General features: G+C 33.1%; 1 protein-coding gene across 1 annotated transcript in view; it reads left to right on the plus strand.

Moving 5' to 3' along the window:
- LOC126808769 (uncharacterized) overlaps window positions 1–12038 on the plus strand; it is a 38337-nt gene extending 26299 nt beyond the window's left edge. Inside the window, exons 7-14 of the mRNA XM_050533718.1 lie at window positions 379–587; window positions 1227–1272; window positions 1499–1632; window positions 1841–1966; window positions 5536–5650; window positions 6079–6213; window positions 6862–6987; window positions 9142–12038. Of these exons, the coding sequence (XP_050389675.1) occupies window positions 379–587; window positions 1227–1272; window positions 1499–1632; window positions 1841–1966; window positions 5536–5650; window positions 6079–6213; window positions 6862–6987; window positions 9142–9317 (1067 nt within the window). The 3' untranslated portion in view covers window positions 9318–12038. The remainder of the gene's footprint in view (window positions 1–378; window positions 588–1226; window positions 1273–1498; window positions 1633–1840; window positions 1967–5535; window positions 5651–6078; window positions 6214–6861; window positions 6988–9141) is intronic.
- The last annotated feature ends 8353 nt before the right edge of the window (window positions 12039–20391 follow it).

Below are 20391 nucleotides of genomic sequence, written 5' to 3' on the forward strand. Positions count from 1 at the left end.
TAAAACATTTTGAGTTTGCTAAATGATATTTTACTTGTGACCAAATAAACAATCCTTGCAAATCTGACAAAAATCTGACAAAGAACTGTAGGCATTCGAGAATAATAACTTTCTTATATTTGATATAAATTCTTAATGTTTCAAATAGAAAATACTCTCCTTTGTCAGTTTTCACAATACTTAAACCAACAGAAAATGCACATTCAGATAATCATTATTTTGACAAAGAAATTCTGTAATTGTGTTTTGTTTTGCTTTGGCTTTTCAAATTGAACTAAATTACGTATAGTGTATCTTTCAGTATATGAAGTAATGTTTCAAACTCCAATATTTCATAATAGATTAAAAATATCAAGTTTGTTACTTTATTTATTTCAGAATCTAATCGAAATGAGTTGGTAGATAAAGGAGCATTACCCATCCTTATCCTGTTGCTCTCATCCTCAGACGAAGAAATCCAATATTACAGTTCCGCAGCTCTTAGTAACATAGCTGTTAACGACATACATCGCATCATGATGGTTGCTATTGGTAACCATGATGTTATACGAGACCTTATAAAATTATTATTATCCAAAAAAGAAAAGGTAACTGTGATTTTAAATCATTTTTCCAGGAATTGGGATTTATTATAATTAAAAAAATTCTTCATTCAATAGTAGTGAAAAATAGACTTTAAGTTGATTAGATAGGTAACTTATTCATCATAACGTTTCAAGTTAAGCAACCTTTTTATAAATAAGTCCATTTGATAATTATTTGTCACCTTTAAATGGTAGTGCTACATGTTTAAAGGAGTGTTTCTATCACCCCACCCCTCCCAGCTATTCGTATTAAATTATACGGATATGGTGCATGTTCATTTCTAATTTTCTACAAATGAAGAAGTCACTGATACAGGAACATTTTGCTAAATAAGAATTAAGGCAGTCATTTTTGTAACATTTTTATCGCTTTATTTTCTAGATTTAATGATAATGCATTCCATATTAATGCATAAAATGATTGAAATTTACAGTCAAATATGAGAGTGTGTTTGATATTGAAATATCTAAACATAAAGTTAACTCAATGAGTTTTACTACATAAAAAACATACCATCAATATTTATTCGCAAACTGTATAATTAGTAACTAACTTTACATACAAACTGCAATAAAAGTGTATCAGAGACAGTAATCAAAAAAAATGTTTGAAATCTCTCAGTATTTTAATGTATTTTACAGGTAAAATGTCAGGCTTGCTATGCATTAAGGAATTTAGCTTCAGATGGTAAGTATTATAGTATAAAGTTAGATATTTTAATAAATTTTTGGGGATTATACTCAAATACACAGTTGGATTTAATATGAAATCCATTTCATTATTTTGTATTAATCTCTTCATGTCATATATGTTGGATTTAATATGAAATCCATTTCATTATTTTATATTAATCACTTCATGTCATATATTATTATCAATATACAATTCTAATATCTTTGTTTTTATTTTTTAGGTGATAATCAGATATGGATAGTAAGGTTTGGTGTTTTAGAACCTCTACATAAAGTCATACGTAATTCAAAGAAAGAAACATTAGGAGCTGCTGTTGGCTGTTTAAGAAATCTCTCAATATTAAAAGCTAATGAGGTATGGCTTTTGAAACGTTTGTCTGGTTAGCACTTTTTCCCTCTGGGCTTCCACTTTCGAAGTACATGTAATTTACTTTTTTAAGTTTCTCAGCTTAATATTCACTGGTAAATATAACCCTAATAATATGACACATGCAATTAGTCTTTTAAATAAATACAGCAGTTTTTTTTATAAATGTAATATTTAAATTATTTGCATTTTTCAGTCTGCAATTGTTGAGCAAGGTTTTCTACCAGATTTGTGTAATATTTTAAAGTCTGGAACACACTCAGAATCTCAGAAACATGCTGCTGGTATTTTACGAAATCTAGTTGTAGGAGATCATCTACAGGTCAGTTATTTCTTCATTGTCACATGCTTAAGGGTGAATCTTGCGTTTTGATTGGTCGATTAGACACTGTCTATTGGACAATAACACCCCTCTAAATTAGAAAAATCACTGCGTATTAATATTATGCGTACTACTTTAATGGAGATAACCACAATGGAGACACTCTATTACAAAAACAAATTTTGTTCCAAAAAGTTCTTTTAAAAAAATGAAGTGAGAATTTTAGGTTTTTTTTGTGTGTCTATACTCATACGGCTACTATAGCAACCAGACGATAAGCGAGCCAAATCTAACATGCGCAGCCAGTTACCCCGCAATGTCAAGACACTTTTAATTAGGTCAAAATTGATTTCTTTGGTTTTTACGTCACTAAAACCGATTTGCAGTGAGACGAATTTTGAAGTTTACACAATAAAATAAGTTCTTTTAAAATTCTAAAAAATAGCATGTTACAATGTCGATAAACACCTCCTGTTTCGCATTTAGAGGGGTGTTATTGTCCAATAGACATGTCCTGAGATTTTACATTAGAACCTGCGACACTAATGCGTCTTGGGTCCTAATGATCTCAGGACGTACATGTCTATTGGACAATAACACCCCTCTAAATGCGAAACAGGAGGTGTTTATCTCCTAAGTAAAAGTCAGGCTTATATAGTTTTTAGCTCAAATGGCTTATGTCCATGGGAAATAGACCTATATTTCAAGGTTTGTCAAAATCGGATAAAAATTGTGACCTGTAGAGTGTCCAAAAACAAATTGTGGATAGACAGATAGATGGACGGATGTCCGGACGGACAGGGGTGACGACAATATACGTCCACATGAAAATGTGGGTGTATAAAAAGCATGATTTCAAATATTATTTTCAACAGTTCAGTTACAAATTATAACTTCTGCTAATTCTGGTAGGTGTTTTCAAAGTAAAATGCCTATCCTGTAAACTCACTCTCCTATGATGAGTATAAATCACAATACTAGTCCTGCTCAAATGTACAATAATCTTTACATCCAGTTTTAAATAATATCATTCGGAACAATACTACCAAACTCATGTACGGTAGGCCTACATGTGACCCCTAGCCGATAAAATTGGTTTATGACCTAGAATAGTATGTTAAAATGACTGCCTCTTATTTTCAAAAACAAGAAACTAAAAGACACATTTCATTATATAACTTGATGATACATGAAACCTTACATATCTCGATCTATCATGCTGATTGAGAGATACAAGGAAGACTCGCGCTGACCACACCTAGCCTCCCTCTCTATCTATAGTGCCGTACATGCATAGGATCGGGTGTAAACTAGCATCCATAGCGGGGACAGATCACCTCATACATCATACACCCGCCAAATGACTGGATGATCAGAATCCCTAAGATACGACTCACTGAACATATATGTGGAATCTTAACCCCCAGATTTCACACACCATCAAGTCCTAAATTTATTCCATATTAATTATGTAAGAGTTTGCATTCTAAATTTAATATTGTACCAATATAGGTTTACATACTTTGTAAAAATAGAATGGCCCTATAATTGTAATTCACATGATTTTATAATAACATACTAGTGTAAATTGTATCAAATAAATTATTTATATGTATCGATATGGCACAACAAAATTCATCAAATTATAAGTAGGCCTTAACATTATTGAACGAGTCAGTGGTTGCAATGGGTTTGTCATATATTGCATCACTTTGTATGGTGTATGCTCGTTTCATTCATTAGCTTAGTTGATGTAGAAAACTAGGCCTTTAAGCCGCATTTAATTTCAGTTCATTTCATATCTGTAATGTGAATGATAGACTGCATTATGTAAAAAGTATTGACAGCTGAAAAAGCTTACATAATATTGAAATGAAATGAAATGGTGTTTAACGTCCTAATTTACTACACCAACTAAACTAATGAAAATGAGCATATGCCATACAAAGTGATGCAATATATGACAAACACTGAAGTGTATTCTATTATCTATTCTTGGAATTTGTAACAAATATTGATTACTGTTTTCACTAGGCTCCCCTACAACCAAAAGTGTCTTTTTGTTTTTCTTTTAATATTTGGCTTTGTTTTTTGTTTTGTTTTGGGGTTTTTTTTCGCAAGGGGTTGGGGGGGAGTGAAGTGCGGAGAAAACCTGTGAATCTAATTCCTGTTATTCCTGAACTTCCTAATTGAGTTAGGCCTACTTGAATGGAACAATGGAAGCCTAAGCAGCTAACATTGAAGGCATAGGTTTTGGGGAATATTATTTTGATACAGAATATCGTTCACCTACCTTGGTATTTCTGTTTGTTCATCCAATTATCATAACTTTAATCTATCATTTTTTCTCCCTTTCTGAGTTTCTCTATCACCTTTTTTAAAAGTCAGACATTTTAGTTCTATTTTTTTTTCTGTAGGGCTACGGTACCATATTTATATGTAAGTCTTTAAAGTAGTCATAAACAACATCCTTTCATGCCAAAGGTGACCAGGCTACTGACACCAAATATGGGCATACACATGCACCTGCAGATGTTTAGGCTATCAGACATCAATTTCAGAAAGTTGTAAAAGGGGGATAACTCTATCTGGCTTGATATCATTCATTTCCATTTACATGAGTTTAACATTTTCTTTAGATTAATTTTTTATTGAATATTTATTAATTTAATTGTGACCCACTGCAGTCCTAATAGTTTGAGAATTTGTCTATGGATTATTGTTTTTCATAATATTAGTCATTTGAAGAATTTGCCTACTAGGCCTACAGTTGAAGATAAAACTATAAAAGACAAATAAATGAATGGAATTATCAGAAACAAGGACCTGCAGGATTATATAGGCTACCCGTACTTATGATTTCCCATGGCTTTGGTAGCTTACATTAATATTTTGGCCTATATGCTTATTTATGTAATTTAAGGCCTATTGCAGGCTAATTAAGATATTTTAAATATCATGTGTATCAAAGAAGAAAACAGTGGAGGTAGAGGTGTGGGGAGAGGTGGGACTTGTCTGGAGAGCAAGTCCTTTATGGTGTGGGCTACCGGTAGAGGCCCGCTTATTTGTAAATTTCCAGGCCTAGAGTAACTAGTATTACATTAAGAAGAGGCCTATAGCAGCTTACATTAAGAAGAAGTCTAGGCCTATAGGCTTAGCCTATTTATAAACTTCCAGGCCTATAAACAGTGGGTTGGGGAATGGTTTCAGATTAGATTCAAACAAGAATTTAAGAACATTAGTTTGAGTTAGGTAGATATTATGCACCCACAATTCCTTGTAAATGCTCCACAGGTCTGATTATTTTTTTTTTCAGAGCTGAATATCTAGTTTCAAAGTCATGTTAATTTCGACACCCTCTGTCACTGAAAGTTTTCTTTTTATTGTTTTAGTATATTTATTAGACACAGAAAATGGATAAAATCCGACCATGGATGACCTTATCAAAAGATGTCTCTGGCATAAAAGCAAGACAGCTTGTAACAGTTATGTACCAAGGAAAAAACTCTTAGCAATTGAAAACCCTAACTCTTTACAAATTTTACCTTGTATATTTTATGTATTTTTAGGCTGTGATAGATAATAACTGTCTGGATGCTCTAACATTATGTCTAATAGATATGGACACCAAGACATCTGTTTTATCAGAAGTGACTGCAGTATTAGCTGTTATGGCTGATGAAAGTAAGTCAAGAAATTAGCTACCTGTATATGAATGGATGTTTGTCTGAACCATGGTTGATAGAACTAAACAACCCAAACAGGATTGATAAAGCTTGATCATCAAGTTGCATTTGGAACAAGATGACTGGGACTTAAAACAACATTAGTCCCAGTCACAACGGTTGGCTTAAATGGCGGCTGCGTGTACTAACAGGTGCACTGTAGATGCCATCTTCTACACAATGTATGCAATCTTTAATGTAATATGAGGTTTGAATTCAGGCATTTAGGGAGTTGTTAAAAGGTAATTCTAGTAGCTGCCATCATGATCTATCTGGTACGTGTTAGAATATAAACCAGGGTTGAAAATTTATCAAATGATTCCTCTCTCTGAATTCAGTGGGAAGGAGTACTGTTTTAATTAAATATATTTTTAATATTTTTTGTAGATATAATCAAGAAGAAAATATTAGTATTACATGAAGGACAAGTATTTTATCGTTTAGTTTCATTAGCTTCATTATCAAATAGTTCAGATGTACAATATAACAGTGCTGGTATTATAGGACAGCTTTGTCAAAAATGTAAGTGACCAACAAAAGGCAGAAACATCAGTCTAATTAAAATAACATTTTGTTTCCATTTGACTTTTTGTTTTTTATTTTCGTCTAAAGACGAACATTTACTAAGTGCAGAATGTGATTGGTCATCTCCAGATCAACCATCCAATCAAAATGTGTGAAATAGTAAATTCTGGGAAATCTTTTGAAAGGCTATAATTATCGAGACATTTGATGGTGTGTCTAATCAATGTCAATGGTATTATTTTGTCACAGGCCCAGAACAGGCTTTTCTTAAATCTGTTAATGGAGTGTATAACCAAATAGATGAAATGAAAACAACATCTATTTAAAGAAACAGTAGGATGACAGCAATTTATTTTATAGGCTTGTTTATCCAGGCTCAAAATGTTATAGTATGCCCCTCAAAAATTAACAAAAGAAAAATTGGTTTAAAATAGTCATCAATGAATGATGAATTAGAAAAGTTGTAGCCAGAAACAGTTTGGCATAATCATAACAACTTTTTCTAAAAATTATCATTATTTCTTTGGAGTTGGGAATAATAATTTTCAGATTGTTTTTCACAAACCATCAATTATAACTACCCAGGAATCATAAAAACATTATTCTAACTATTGTCTCATAAATTGTAACCTTTTTAATTTTCAGTCATTCCTGATGATTTGAAGGAAGCCAATAAATTAGGCATAGTTTTATATATAGATAAATTTCTCAAATCTAAAGATGAGAATTTTGTTCATATTGGATTGTGGACTCTAGGACAACTATTAAAAGGTAAAAAACACAACACAATTTATATGGAAAACAGACACTGGTTTGTACACATACAGCACAATATATTGACAATTGTATGTGCTCAGGGCTCAGTCACTAAAAGTCACTCAAGTGAATTAAAAAAGAAAATTACCCAAAACTTTTAAGCTGAAGGGAAAGTCAAATAATACCTTGGTAGTATTTTTTGAATAAATGGTCATCTGTTAATTGCGGAATCAGTTATCTCTCAACATTGAGACATAGACATTTTACCTGTTATATGAATATGAATAAGATATGTAATAAAAAATCAAAAGTTGTTTAATCTGTGGGCATAAAAACTTGACAGTAAATGTATAAAGATATATCTTCCACAGGCAAATGATGTACAAGATTTACACTTTAGTAAATAAAAAATAAATGTTATTGTCCATATGACATAGGTTAGAGGGCTGGTTGATTACAGAGTGGTCTAATGCCACATCATAAGACCTGTCATCAATGCAAATATCACTGTGTCAATCAAAAACCTATAAATGACATGTAGTATGGTCACCTTCCTATAACAGTATTGGTTTTCTCAGTGTTCTCAAGTGTCCCCCTTCACACAAGCGAATTATTAACATACACTATAAACCTCAGAATGCCTCATTCTGCATTTTTGTCCAAACATGGCAAAAACATGTTAAAATTTTTGCCACATTGTAACATGGTAAAAACAAAATGCCACGTTTGTCTGGAGTTCCAAAACGTTTTATTTTTTAAATTGCCATGTTCTTGGGACGAGGTATTTTGTCCAGAACGAGACTGTTCACAAGGTTGGATACATGATGTTGCAGTTTCATATGTCCACACAATATTTCCAACAATGAGATGTGAGAAATTAAAACCAGCCACGCTCAAAGTTGACCGAACTCAATAATTGTATTATAGGTCTTTGAACATTATTAATTACAAATATGCTGTTCCTGTTTTATTGGTTGCTCGGCCCAAATGTCGAAGATTTTATTTTAAGGACTTTTAAAACAAAATTAAGCAGTTTTATTCTCCAGAATATAGTCCAGATCGACCCTTTAAATAAGAATCCAGACGTAGGCCGGTCACCCAAAGGATGAAAATGTAATTAGCATTCTTAATAAAGTTGTTAACTTTATATGTCATTATATAAACATAAATTGTGTCTATTTCATGTTTCGATGGAATTTAATTGGCCGTTTATATACTACTTTTACAATTTTTATACATACAACTGGGTGACAATTACATAAAATTTCATGAGATATATTAAATATAATATCGTTTATTATATAAAAACAGGAACAGCATATTTGTAATTAATAATTTTCAAAGACCTAAAATACAATTATTGATTTGGCTCTGCTTTGAACTTGACTGTTTTTCATTTCTCACATCTCTTTGTTGGAAATATTGTGTGAACATATGAAACTGCAACAAAGAATGTAACAAACTCTTTTTATGCCACGAATGTCATTTCTAGTCGACTTTGCCTTGTGTTTTTGTCTCTACACAATCGCTTGAAAGTGTCACTTTGGATTGGCTGAACCCCACCCCCAATCCTTGTGAACAGCACCGTTCTGGACAAAATACCTGGGCAATATAAAAAAAATACGTTTTGGAACTCCAGACACAAGTGGCACAAATTATAACACGTTTTTGCCACGCTTGGACAAAAATGCCGAACGAGGCATTCTGGGGTTTATAGTGATACAAATATATATGTATGTTAGTCTTGAAATGATCTTGTTTGTATCTAGTGGAACTTATATAGACCCTGTGTCTTTTTCTGTTTATCATTTAGACTAGGCCTAATCATATTTCCCCAATTTGTCAATCAACACATTCAAAATGATTCCCTTCATAAAGCTTAAAAATATGAATAAAGACTTGTTGCATTATTTATGACTAATTCGCATGTATCTTGGTGTATTTAGCATTGGGAGGAAACCAAAAGCTTTCTGTTAAAACCCTGCCACTTGACTCTGTGTAACCATTGTGTTATAAGTCGTGATAGGTATATGCAGAATATAATTACACTAGAACACATGATGCCACTTCTAATTTGATGAGTTCATACAGCTAATTTATTTTTATTGTGCTTTTGTATTGAAGAAGTTTGCCTTGTTATTTTCTATCTATTTCAATTTTTGTTTTCAGATGCTGTTTTTGTGAAAGCTTTTCATGACCATCATATAGAACACATTGTAGAGAGGCTCATATCTGATAGCCAATCAGCTGCCATTTTAGAACTTGCTCAAAATGTTGACGAAATATTAACAGAAGCGTTATTATCGGGTGATGTTGATACTACATCAGATGAAGACGATGTGTGATATATTTAATAGATGACCACACAGATGTAACATTTTGGATTCAAGATGTTTTTTGATTGGTTCTTTTATTAAAAGGAGTGCAACCTTTAAATGGAGAACTTTGAACATTGCTCAAAGGTGACTTATGAAAAAGGACATTGCCTGGCAGAGACCAGAAATCTAATAGAAATTGTGCTCTATTTTTTATGCTGAGCAGAAGTTATTTTGAAAGGAAGATTTTGGAAAGTGCATTTGATTGACTGTATGATCAAAGACAGCCATTGAAAAAAAAAGCTCTGTTAGCAACAGAAGAATACTTTTCAATTAAATGTAGGTGTGTTTGGCAGACTTTGGAAGATCTCTATAAGAAGTTGCTGTTCACTGAAGAGGGAGAATTTTATGTGTTTTGAAACCAAATTTTAATGATTTTTAATACAAATTTTATGTGATTGTTTAGCTTATATAGAATTTCTTAATACTGTATGTTTTTCAAAGTGTGGTGTGGTGTGCTTTTTAAATTATGAAATTGTTCACAATTATGTTAAGACTTAGAAATAACTACTGATATGTTTAAAGGAATAACCAATACTCTGGGCCACTAGTATTAAATTTGTATAGAGTTATAGATTGCACTAAATTTTTCTAACTATGCGGTAATGGTACACAAGTGCTAACTAATTGCTCCAAATCAGTTATAATTTTGTTCACTTTTAACTTACTTTCCACATACAAACTGGGTGATTTAATGATATATTTGGACTAAACACATATTCTTACTAATTAATCTATCAAAAATTTGTATCAAATCTTTCTCAAAACATTGTATTCGTGAGCAAATACTCCAAGCTATAAAAAATCTATTAAAAGAAGTGATTTTTTTGTCTCGTGACTTGGCTGTCGCAGTACCAGAATCGGGTGCAAAGCTGGAGGAGAATTCATTGCATATAAAAGTCGATATTGTCTTTAATCACTGTCCATTTACCATAAGTATCAAAGCCTAAGTAAATTCTCGGATTATACCCTGCCCACGTCTTTTTCCGTGATTTTTATATCCCAACATTGATATAAATTGTTTAAGGTCATGAGACAAAGAATCCTTTTCATTTTCAATGATTTCCGATAATTACTGTGTGAGTTAAGATCCTTGATCACTTTGAAAAATCTTGTAGACACTCTAGAGGCTATAACTCCATTTCATTCATTCATTCACTCTAGAGGTAAAGTTGATATAAATTGTTTAAAGATACATTATGTAAGATTTAGATAAAGAGCTAGCCATTCTTGCTATAATAGTTCGAAAATAGATAATGTAAAATGAATAATTTGAAAATTCCATTCAAATTACTCTATTGCGAGCGAAGATATTAGCCTTTGAAGGTTTGACAAGACGTGTGCAGTTATTTTAACCACCATACTGGTTGTTCGAAGCTAAGTCCCGCTCCTCCATTTTTAGCTTAAATCAAAATATGGCTAAACTGTTCTAATCTATTTAATATCGGAGAAATCCGATGCCATCGAGAGTTGATTATGGTCTGGATAAGTTAATTAATGTCTAATTAATAATTTAGATAACATTTAAGGCCTAAAGAAATAAGACCTGCAATAGACAGATTTAGCTCTTGCTTTTTCCACATATGCTCACCATCAATTTTATAAACATATACATCAAGCGGTCCCTATAATGCCAAGAGATCTAGCAATCTTTATGTGCAAACTTTGACATCACTGAAGCAGACGGTGCCAATTAGTGACACCCTCTCATTTTTGTCCTGTGCGTGCTCCATGGGTGGTTTTCAAGAAATCCAGTATTTTTCTAGTAAGATTGGGTGTCTCTACTTTCCATATATACCAAAATTGCCACACATTTCTTGGAAATAACCCGATAAATACTTGTGTGGGAAAGTATCTTTAATATCCAAATTAGACAAGAATTTTAAGAGAGATCTGCTAATCCATGGCTGAGACATATGTTTTATGTCTAAACATTTTTAGATGTTGTAGTTTTTTTCAAGCAGATCATGTTGAAAACTTGTTACTGCAATTAGCTCGGTGTTTGTTGCATTTACCTTGTTAGCAAAAGTGATAATGCCTCTTTAATATTCAAGATTTGAACCAAGAATGTGGGTTACATGGACTCTATTTCACTTTGGTTGTTGGTGGTAGGCTATCAAATTAAACAATAATATATCAAGTGTTTTCTAAATCTTAATTCTTTAATGATCATTTGTATGGCTAGTTTTGTTTGTGTTTAATTTTACACCTACAGATTAATGTACATTACATAATTGTTCAGTGGACATTGTATTTCTAGATATTGCACAAGTTTCAAAATTCAGGTGAAGTCCTTGATCCAACCCTCTTTATGGTCTAATTCTTATGGATATGTTTCCCCTTTGATGTAACAGTAATTTGTCTGTAGATAACATATGAATATTATTTTAAATGTCCCATTAGACAAGTTTTAAAAGGTCTCATTTGCTGTTGTTAATTTTTTATTTGTTTTTTTTTTTATATTTTGCTCATGTAAAAGTGTTACAAATGTGAAATGGAACAAATTTAATCCATTGTTCAATAACATAGATAAAAAAAAGTATTAAAAAGTATAAATATAAAAAGTATAAAAGATCTTGGGGTAGATATTTGTAACTTCATATGTATTCTACGGATTTTTGATGCAACTTGAATTTTGACTTGCACTATCCAATGAGTAGCCTCACAAATTACATACATGTAACATCTTTATTGATTTGCAATTCTTTGATTTCATTTTCTACCAAATCAAACACACCACTGCCAGGAGTATGTATTTATATGGGTGGACTAGAACATATGAATAAAATGTCATTTAGAAATCACACTACAGTAGAATCTGCATTAAGCAGCCACCCAAGGGAATTTTCACAACTGACCGCTTAACGGGAGTGGCCTCTTAATAAAATCTCGTTGCTTTTTTGTGCCAACATAAATTAAATATTACGCTTGGATGCATTGGAAGCGGTAAATTTGGCCGTCGCTGAATCTTGCGCCGAACGAAAATTCTTTACTCAAATCTCGGACATAACTTAACGGGAGTGGCCTCTTAATAAAATCTCGTTGCTTTTTGTGCCGACATAAATTAAATATTACGCTTGGATGCATTGGAAGCGGTAAATTTGGCCGTCGCTGAATCTTGCGCCGAACGAAAATTCTTTACTCAAATCTCGGACATAACTTCTGTAAACTTGTCATTTTGTACCAACCTTCGATACTACTGTCTACCATTGTGATGCATTCGATAATATTTATCCATTTTTGTGAAGAAAATCGATGAATTCATTTTATTTTATCAAAAAAGCACATGAACAAAAAACATCGCTAATTTTATCACCTATTTACAGGGGGTGTAACTCTGTATGTAATGTTATAGGAGGCGCTAAGAGAGATACTAGATGATCGTGACAAAACTCGGTACTTTTATTTTATTCAATCAGTATCAAATAATGTGTCGTTACGCGTGAAAACAATGATCAGGTTAGTCGTTTAATAAAACAAAAGATTAATTAACTGATAATCCCGGGTTGATTGTTATTTTTACATTTCTTTTTACCTGATCAGTGGGGGTCCAGTTAATTAACTACTACTCACGGGATTAGCGGGGGTGTTACAAAGAACGACAAGATGGTATCATTCAACAATGGCCGTTGAATGGGCGATGTTTTGTTGAATTTATTAGTAATATAGAGACCGCTGGCCGCGTTAGAGGAGTGACCGTTGAATAAAGAGATGAAACAACAGAATTTCTACGGGGGGGAATTTATCGTGACCGCTTACAAGGAGATGTCGCTGAATAGGAGTGGCTGCTCATACAGATTCTACTGTATAAGGATTGAAAAAAATATTGACAATGTTTACCACATTCCAAGTACTGGAATTGAGAGTGTATGTTTCAAAGACCTGGAGCATGATTCATAATGCATAGCTTAAGTGACATAGACAAAAGTTCTATAGAGTTGTGCAGTAGAATGTAACGCATGACCCTAGTCTACTCATTCCAAAAAGCTCTTCTTGCCATCATTCCATAATTCTTTTAAGACGCTTATTTTATGTTAAAACCATTTATCATTTCATATTATCTTCGCAATTCTCTATTATCCATTGTTTTCATTTTTGACATCAAATGTCTAAATAAAATCTTGAAACCCTTCATTCCTATGCCAGTTTATGTCGGTGTTGTTGAGTATGCCTGACTGAAAAATCCAGCTGACATATAATTGAGGGAAGTTCAGAGTCGCCAAGCCAACAGATTGTGAGTTACAGAAATAGAACATGTTGTATATAGCATAGCTAAATTTGATTGTGGGAGCTTGTCATGTGACTGGTGACATTTTCAACCAGGCAAAGTTTGCCAACAAAAAACAACAAATATTGCAAAGGTGTCACAACATTTGAAGAAAGAAAAATCAAAACAGTCTTTTAGTTTGTACAATATATATAATACTTTACTCCATATCAATATGTTTTATATAAAGTGTACAATATATAAGTAGATGTGTGTAATATTAATATTTATATCATATATAATAATAATAGCCATTTTAATTATATATACTGCTCTCTAAGTTTGAAAATCAAATAAGATCAAGTCTGGATAGCTGTGAATTCAATCATTGTTTATTTAGATTGTCCAGTTCAAGATGCAGAATTGAATTCTGTTGAGTAAAACGGCCTAGGTAGCGAGGCATGCACCAAACGAAAACAAAATACTTTTTCGCTAAATCCCCATAACTGAATCAAGTGCCCCGAGTTGGAATTTTGATAATTCTACTCACACAGCTATGAAGTCCGAGAGATGTGTTACTGTACTCGATTCTGTGTCACTCTATAGCAATTTCATTAATTTGTAATGTTTCAGACTCACAACTGGGTAGTTGAGATAATCCAGGTTACTATACATTACCCTTCTGTCTGATTTTCAAAGTTAGAAAGCAATTCTTATTAAACTGGCCATCACAGACATCTATGCTGTTGAACAAGAAATTAATAAATCATCTTCTAAATGTGTGACACTTTTTACCTAGACAAAAGAACTAGAGTTTAGACACGCCCCATGATGTCATCTATGTAATTTCTATTTTAAATTATCCAATGAAATTGTTTTTACCGCACACAATCAGGCTTTCAAATTTTAAAATATAAATTTCTGCATGGATTGACATAACATTGAAACATCCAATTTAACTGAACAATTGATGAAAACTGGTCAAATAAATGTCCCAAATCGATAATGATAATTTGGTAGGGTACCATATTACATATCCAGTAGCGATGTATTATATAATGTATATAGTAACAAATTAGGAGAGGACGAAGTCTGAGACTACAGGTTATATGTATTTTATTCTGTATTACAATCAACTTCACCAGGTTCACACCATTCCTTGTTTTACAACATAAATAACTATACCAATATAACAACAGACACCATGAAAACAGTACATGACAGTATTAACCTTTTACACCTGTGGAATGTTTCACTGCACTTCTGAAACAAACGAAGAAGTGTATCTCTCTCTTGGAGATGTGGAAACCTTATGCACATACAATCAATAGGTTTAAAATACAGATGTGACGTCATCCTTTGATGTTAGGTACCATTATTTCAAATAATGGAATGGGCAATGAGTCAAGCGTATATTATTTATACCAGTTGATATTTTGGACCCACGTGATGTATTTCATTGCAAAGCATGTGCAAGTGTCTGTATTTTAAGTTTTAAATGGTCTCGAGCTTAAGACATTACGTAATATATTGAAACAACAGCTCGGGACTGATGTCACTCATCTTGTTTCAATATATTACTTAATGTCTTGCTCTCACCATTATACCACACTTAGTTCTCCTAGTCCACGAAATATACTGTCACCTACATAATAATATAGGATTCACGCTGTTGACATGTATAATATATAACCCATCCCTATCTCTCTACGTAACAGGGCCTTATTCATAAAAACATAAATTATTTTGAGGATTCAACATTATTAATGGTTAAGAGTTATATTCCTTGTACAGATTGAAGTCCTGTCAATGAGACCGCTGCATTCTAAATATATCATAGTTTAAGTATTTGTTAATAAGTTTTTTTATTTTACTGCAAAGGCACAAAAATTTAGCATTCTCAGAAAACCATCCTGTCTTTCTGGAGTACTAATATGCAAACACTAAAAATTATTTAAAGCTCTGTAGCTTAAATTCCTGTTGGAATTCTAAATGCAAACTAGATTGCTAAAGTTGTATCAAAAAATAAAAAATAGATGATTTACATACTAATACATATTTCTAATACTGTTGCTAATACTACAGACATCTAAATCACATTAATCAACTTACTTAAGTCAAAAAAGAAATTCCAAGTTAATTAGAACTAGACCTTTTTTCAGTTCTGTATGCTGTGCTGCACCTCATTAAAATTTAAAGACATCTTTCCGAAAAGTATGTTCTGGAAATGCGACAACAGAATAATAATACCTTTATGCATGGTTAGAGTCAATCAAATGTCTTGATAATCTGCAGTCGACCAATCACATACATATATGTTTTTACTAAGACACAAAAATTCCTCAAATCCATTTTATAAAAAGGTCATAGTAAGATTCTGGTGCACATGATGTGTCCTTGTAAAAGATCATCATGCCTTTTGGGCTGTCACATACACACATACATATTTCATTTTATATAAACATTTCTTTTTTAGGATATGTGAATGAGATTGCAGACCAGGATTAGTCTATTTATGTCCTGTATAGATATATGTTTGAGAAAATCATAAATAACCAGTGATAAATAAGTTGAGACCTTTAAAATATAAATATTACTTGAGGTACATTTATAAAGACAGGAATGTTTTAACATATATATATTTATCTCTGTACAGCACTATCTATAAATAATAATAAAAATTCAATTTGTGAGCATATAATTTCTAATTTTTCATGGCTTAATCCATGCATGCTCAAATGTACTCAAATTGATAATTTAACATTACAATACCGTAACAATATCAAAATATTAATGGTAGATAATCTCCTGATTTGGATTCAACCAAAGATTTTGGCAATTGTGATAGGTAGTGCTATCAATTTGAGATCATTTTAACACCAATACTTTTAAGTTTTGATGTGCTATTTGTTTTGTTAGAACATTAAAAGCTCCACACTCTTAGATTCATCAAATTTTTAGATAAAGCTACCAGTGGTTGTCAGTTGAGCAACTTCTAAATTCATTTTCTTAAAAATAAAAATGGATAAGATTGCAATGAACTGACTTGGTTACATATTTCAAGAATATAACAAAAAGTCCTTGATGAAAATGTATCATTCATGCAGTATTCTACTGAAGAAAAATGTATTAACATCAAATATTCAAAAAATTACCTTTACAGAAAACAAGAGTTTGTTGACCTGAATCTTCTCGTAATGCACATTTTTAAAAAAAATATATATAGAAAAATAAATCGTTCAAAAATGCATTATTAAAATATCTAGATTTAAGGCGTAGATTATATTCAACAGGCCTTTCAAAAAATGAAACCAGATCGGACCATATATTTCTCAATAAGGCCAGACCAATTTATTCTCTTGTTTTACGGATCCGCCGACCTGAATTTCTAGAACCCGCCCAAAAAAAAAAAACATAATTGTGTCCGATGAAAAAAAAAATCAACCTTCAATCCCCGATTAAAAAAAAAAATCGTCTTCTGGACTTCTAAAACTGACGAAATTTAGTAACAGTAAAAGTAATGAAAATGGTAGTGCACGCAATATTGTCAATAGGAATAGCAGCTAGCTTGTAGTAGCGACATCATGTTGCAAAAAATTCGGATTTGGGCGACATTCGGGAATTTACCGCCACTTCAAGATTCTTGCCGAAAATATATTATTTATTGAATCCGTTTGCTTATTACCCGACAAGCCGATGTCAGGTAATAATTATTCATGTTTCCGGGCCAAGACTTGAGAACACCGGCTCACTTGATGAGAAGTCATGGCCCCGAACATGTATAATTAACACATGTGATAATGTAACGAAGTCAATGATTGGATTAGCTATATCAGTTAGCCAATGAAATACGTGGTAGCTTATAAAAAAAAATGAAAGTTGCGTCGTATGTTTTACGAACGTGAGGATGGTGAGCCGTTATTTATTTTATTGGTGTTAATTATTCTGTGATCGTCATAGAAGGGTGCTAATTTTATTGGTCAGATAATTAATCAGTGTTGGACATGTGAGCTTACATAATATTGTCAAAACACGTAAGTTGAGTTTATGTTAAATAAAATACCGACCGAAATCCCGATTTTCAGATGCGACATCATGATCATGTCGGTCCGTATAGCGACATGAACCGTGTTATAGCGATTTCTGCTCCTGATTCGCCCATTAGCGGGACCCCTTAGCAGAATAATATCGACGACCCAAATCTCGAACGAAAGTATTCACATAAACGCTGCCTCCATAAACCTTGACAATGCCAGCCTCGCTCGTCCAAACGCTACGTCTACTCTACTAATGTATTTGGTGACATCCCGTGACCATTCGGTTCTTTCCGTAGAATACCGGTCCAGTTTTCACCTAGCCAATCGTGTGCATTCTTTTATTAATCCTACTTATAACCAGCCAATGAAATATGTTTTCACTTCCTCTTTGGCCAATAAATTCGCCATGATGGTTCAATACGACTAATCTAGGCGTGTTGTTGGTGACATTTGATTTCGCCTTTCAAGCCCCACAATGGATTCACGCTATTTTAGCGTGAAAGTGGTAAGAGCTTTGGAATCTTTCAAGTGCCTGATAAGAATAAGCCTCGATCGAACAGTGGGTGAACTGGCTAATTTAGCAATTGAGAGAGTGGGCCTACTTCCTACTTCTTCCACGCCCAGCATTGTAGATGATGATGGACTGCGCATCGAAAAAATTATGGCCTTTGATTCCGCTTCCAGTTCAGACGTTACGACAAATGGTAACATCGTAGACGCATCAACACCCCTCCATGTCATCGTAGATTTTAATCTGATGTTTGTAACAGTCTTTCTTGTTTGCAAAGTGAAAGTCAGTGGTTCAAAATCAAACTCAACTCCTTCAAGTGGTGACAACGATAAGCAGGGAAAAAATGCTTTTGATGAAATGATGTCCAGTAACATAAAGTATGATTGTTTACCCCCCTCAAAAAATTATAACAATCTTAGAAAAGACCATAGGATGTTTAATGACATTCTTAGTTTGTTGAAAGAAATGAATGTTGGATTCACAGCCCATAATGTTAATAGTCTTGGGAAGCAATTTGTCAGCACACTCCACAATACATTATGGTATATTACTTCACAGCATCATAAGTTTAAAGATCGTGGATTACAAATTCCAGATATATTCCAAAAATTTTCTGGATATTATGACAACAAGGCCTGTCACAAAGGACCTCCCCAGGTAGATTTTGTTTTCTAGAACAAGGCTAGAATTAAAATATCCAAACAAAGCAAACTGTTAAAAACAGTAAAAGACATAGACATACATACAATAAACAAAACTAGTTATGTGGACTTTTCATATGGCATGAAAAGTGGTATCAGGTGTTCCGGAGGGGTAAGCGTACCCTGCCCTGTGCACAGCACCCGCCACAAAACAATAACTAGCAATGAAACACAACCTTTATGTAATAGACATTTGATTTTTAGTAGGGGAGTTATAGTATAGAATTTATTCACTCTGCAGGAGTTGTGGTCAACAATTCAATTATATCAACAAAGCTTGCCAAAAGAATATTAGCTATGTGGACTCTCCTTTAGAGATGGCAAATTGACACCAAGTTGTAGAGTGGCATCATCAAATGTTTGACAAGATTTTTTATATTGGAGTGTAACTGTAAGATGATAATCTGAGAGTTTGTTGAGAAATTAAGTGTTCAGGGAATAAAACGGGATTCATTTTGTTACGGAATTTGATTTTCATTTGTTCCTTTGATAACCTCTTCTATTTTATAATTTCAGATGCAAGAGAGTAAGCTTAGGTCATTGATAGATGAAATGTCAGATTTTTTAATGATTCCATGGACCATGAAGTTTACTAAATTATTCAATGCTGTGGAAGGCTTGATTAACATATTGAAGAAGTATGCTGACTTTTTATGTCAACAAAACATTCGATCACAAGCGCGCAATGCTTCCATGGAACCACTGAGGAATCCAAACATCAATTTTTCATTAACCCCAATCCAAAAACTCACAGGTCCAATTAGAGCTGATTACATGGCATTAGATGCAACCTTGTCTGTGAAAGAACCTTACGAATTCCTTGATTTGGTTGAATTCTTACCAGAAGAGCGATTTGACAGGCGTTCATGGTTAGAACATATGCAACTTCCGTATCCTGTCGCCCATTACACATATTTTCATGGTAATTACTTGGGAAATATTAATTTCATTTGGAAGCTTCCACCCGAAGATGAAAGATCAGATGATAAAACAGTTAAAACTGTACAGCAAATAAGTGAATATATACCTACATTTTCCACACGATACATCAGGCAACAGTTCCTCAACAAATATGTACAAGCTACAAATTCACCCAAAGCAGTCCTCAGAAATTTGTATCGATTTCTAACTAACGACTGCTCGTCTGCAGAAACCGAAGACCAGGAGGTTATTGATAAACGTGTGGAAGAAGTTATCTCCCTCCAGGATCCTGAACTCACATGGGATTTAAGAAAGATGAACGGCAATGCTCGAAATTCAAAGTTTGATATATTTTGGACCGAACTTGACAATTATTTCAATGAAATAAATCTAGCTGTACATGAGAGACGTCATGGTCAACATATGTACTTACCATACGCAATATCTATTGAAGACCTTGTGTCAATTATAAAAAAGCGGTTGCCCGAAAACACTCCGATCCCATCAAACGAATGGGTGAGATTACAATTCTGGCCAACTAACCCAAACACAATAACAGCACTGCGATATACGGCAAGGTTTGAAGTTAAGTTTACTATTCAATCCAGACAAATACGAGGTCAGCATGAGGATAGTCACTATGTAGCAGTACAACTACAGTACATCA

Source organism: Patella vulgata, chromosome 1 (genome assembly GCF_932274485.2).
Source record: "Patella vulgata chromosome 1, xgPatVulg1.2, whole genome shotgun sequence".
NCBI classification, from domain to species: Eukaryota; Metazoa; Mollusca; class Gastropoda; family Patellidae; genus Patella; species Patella vulgata.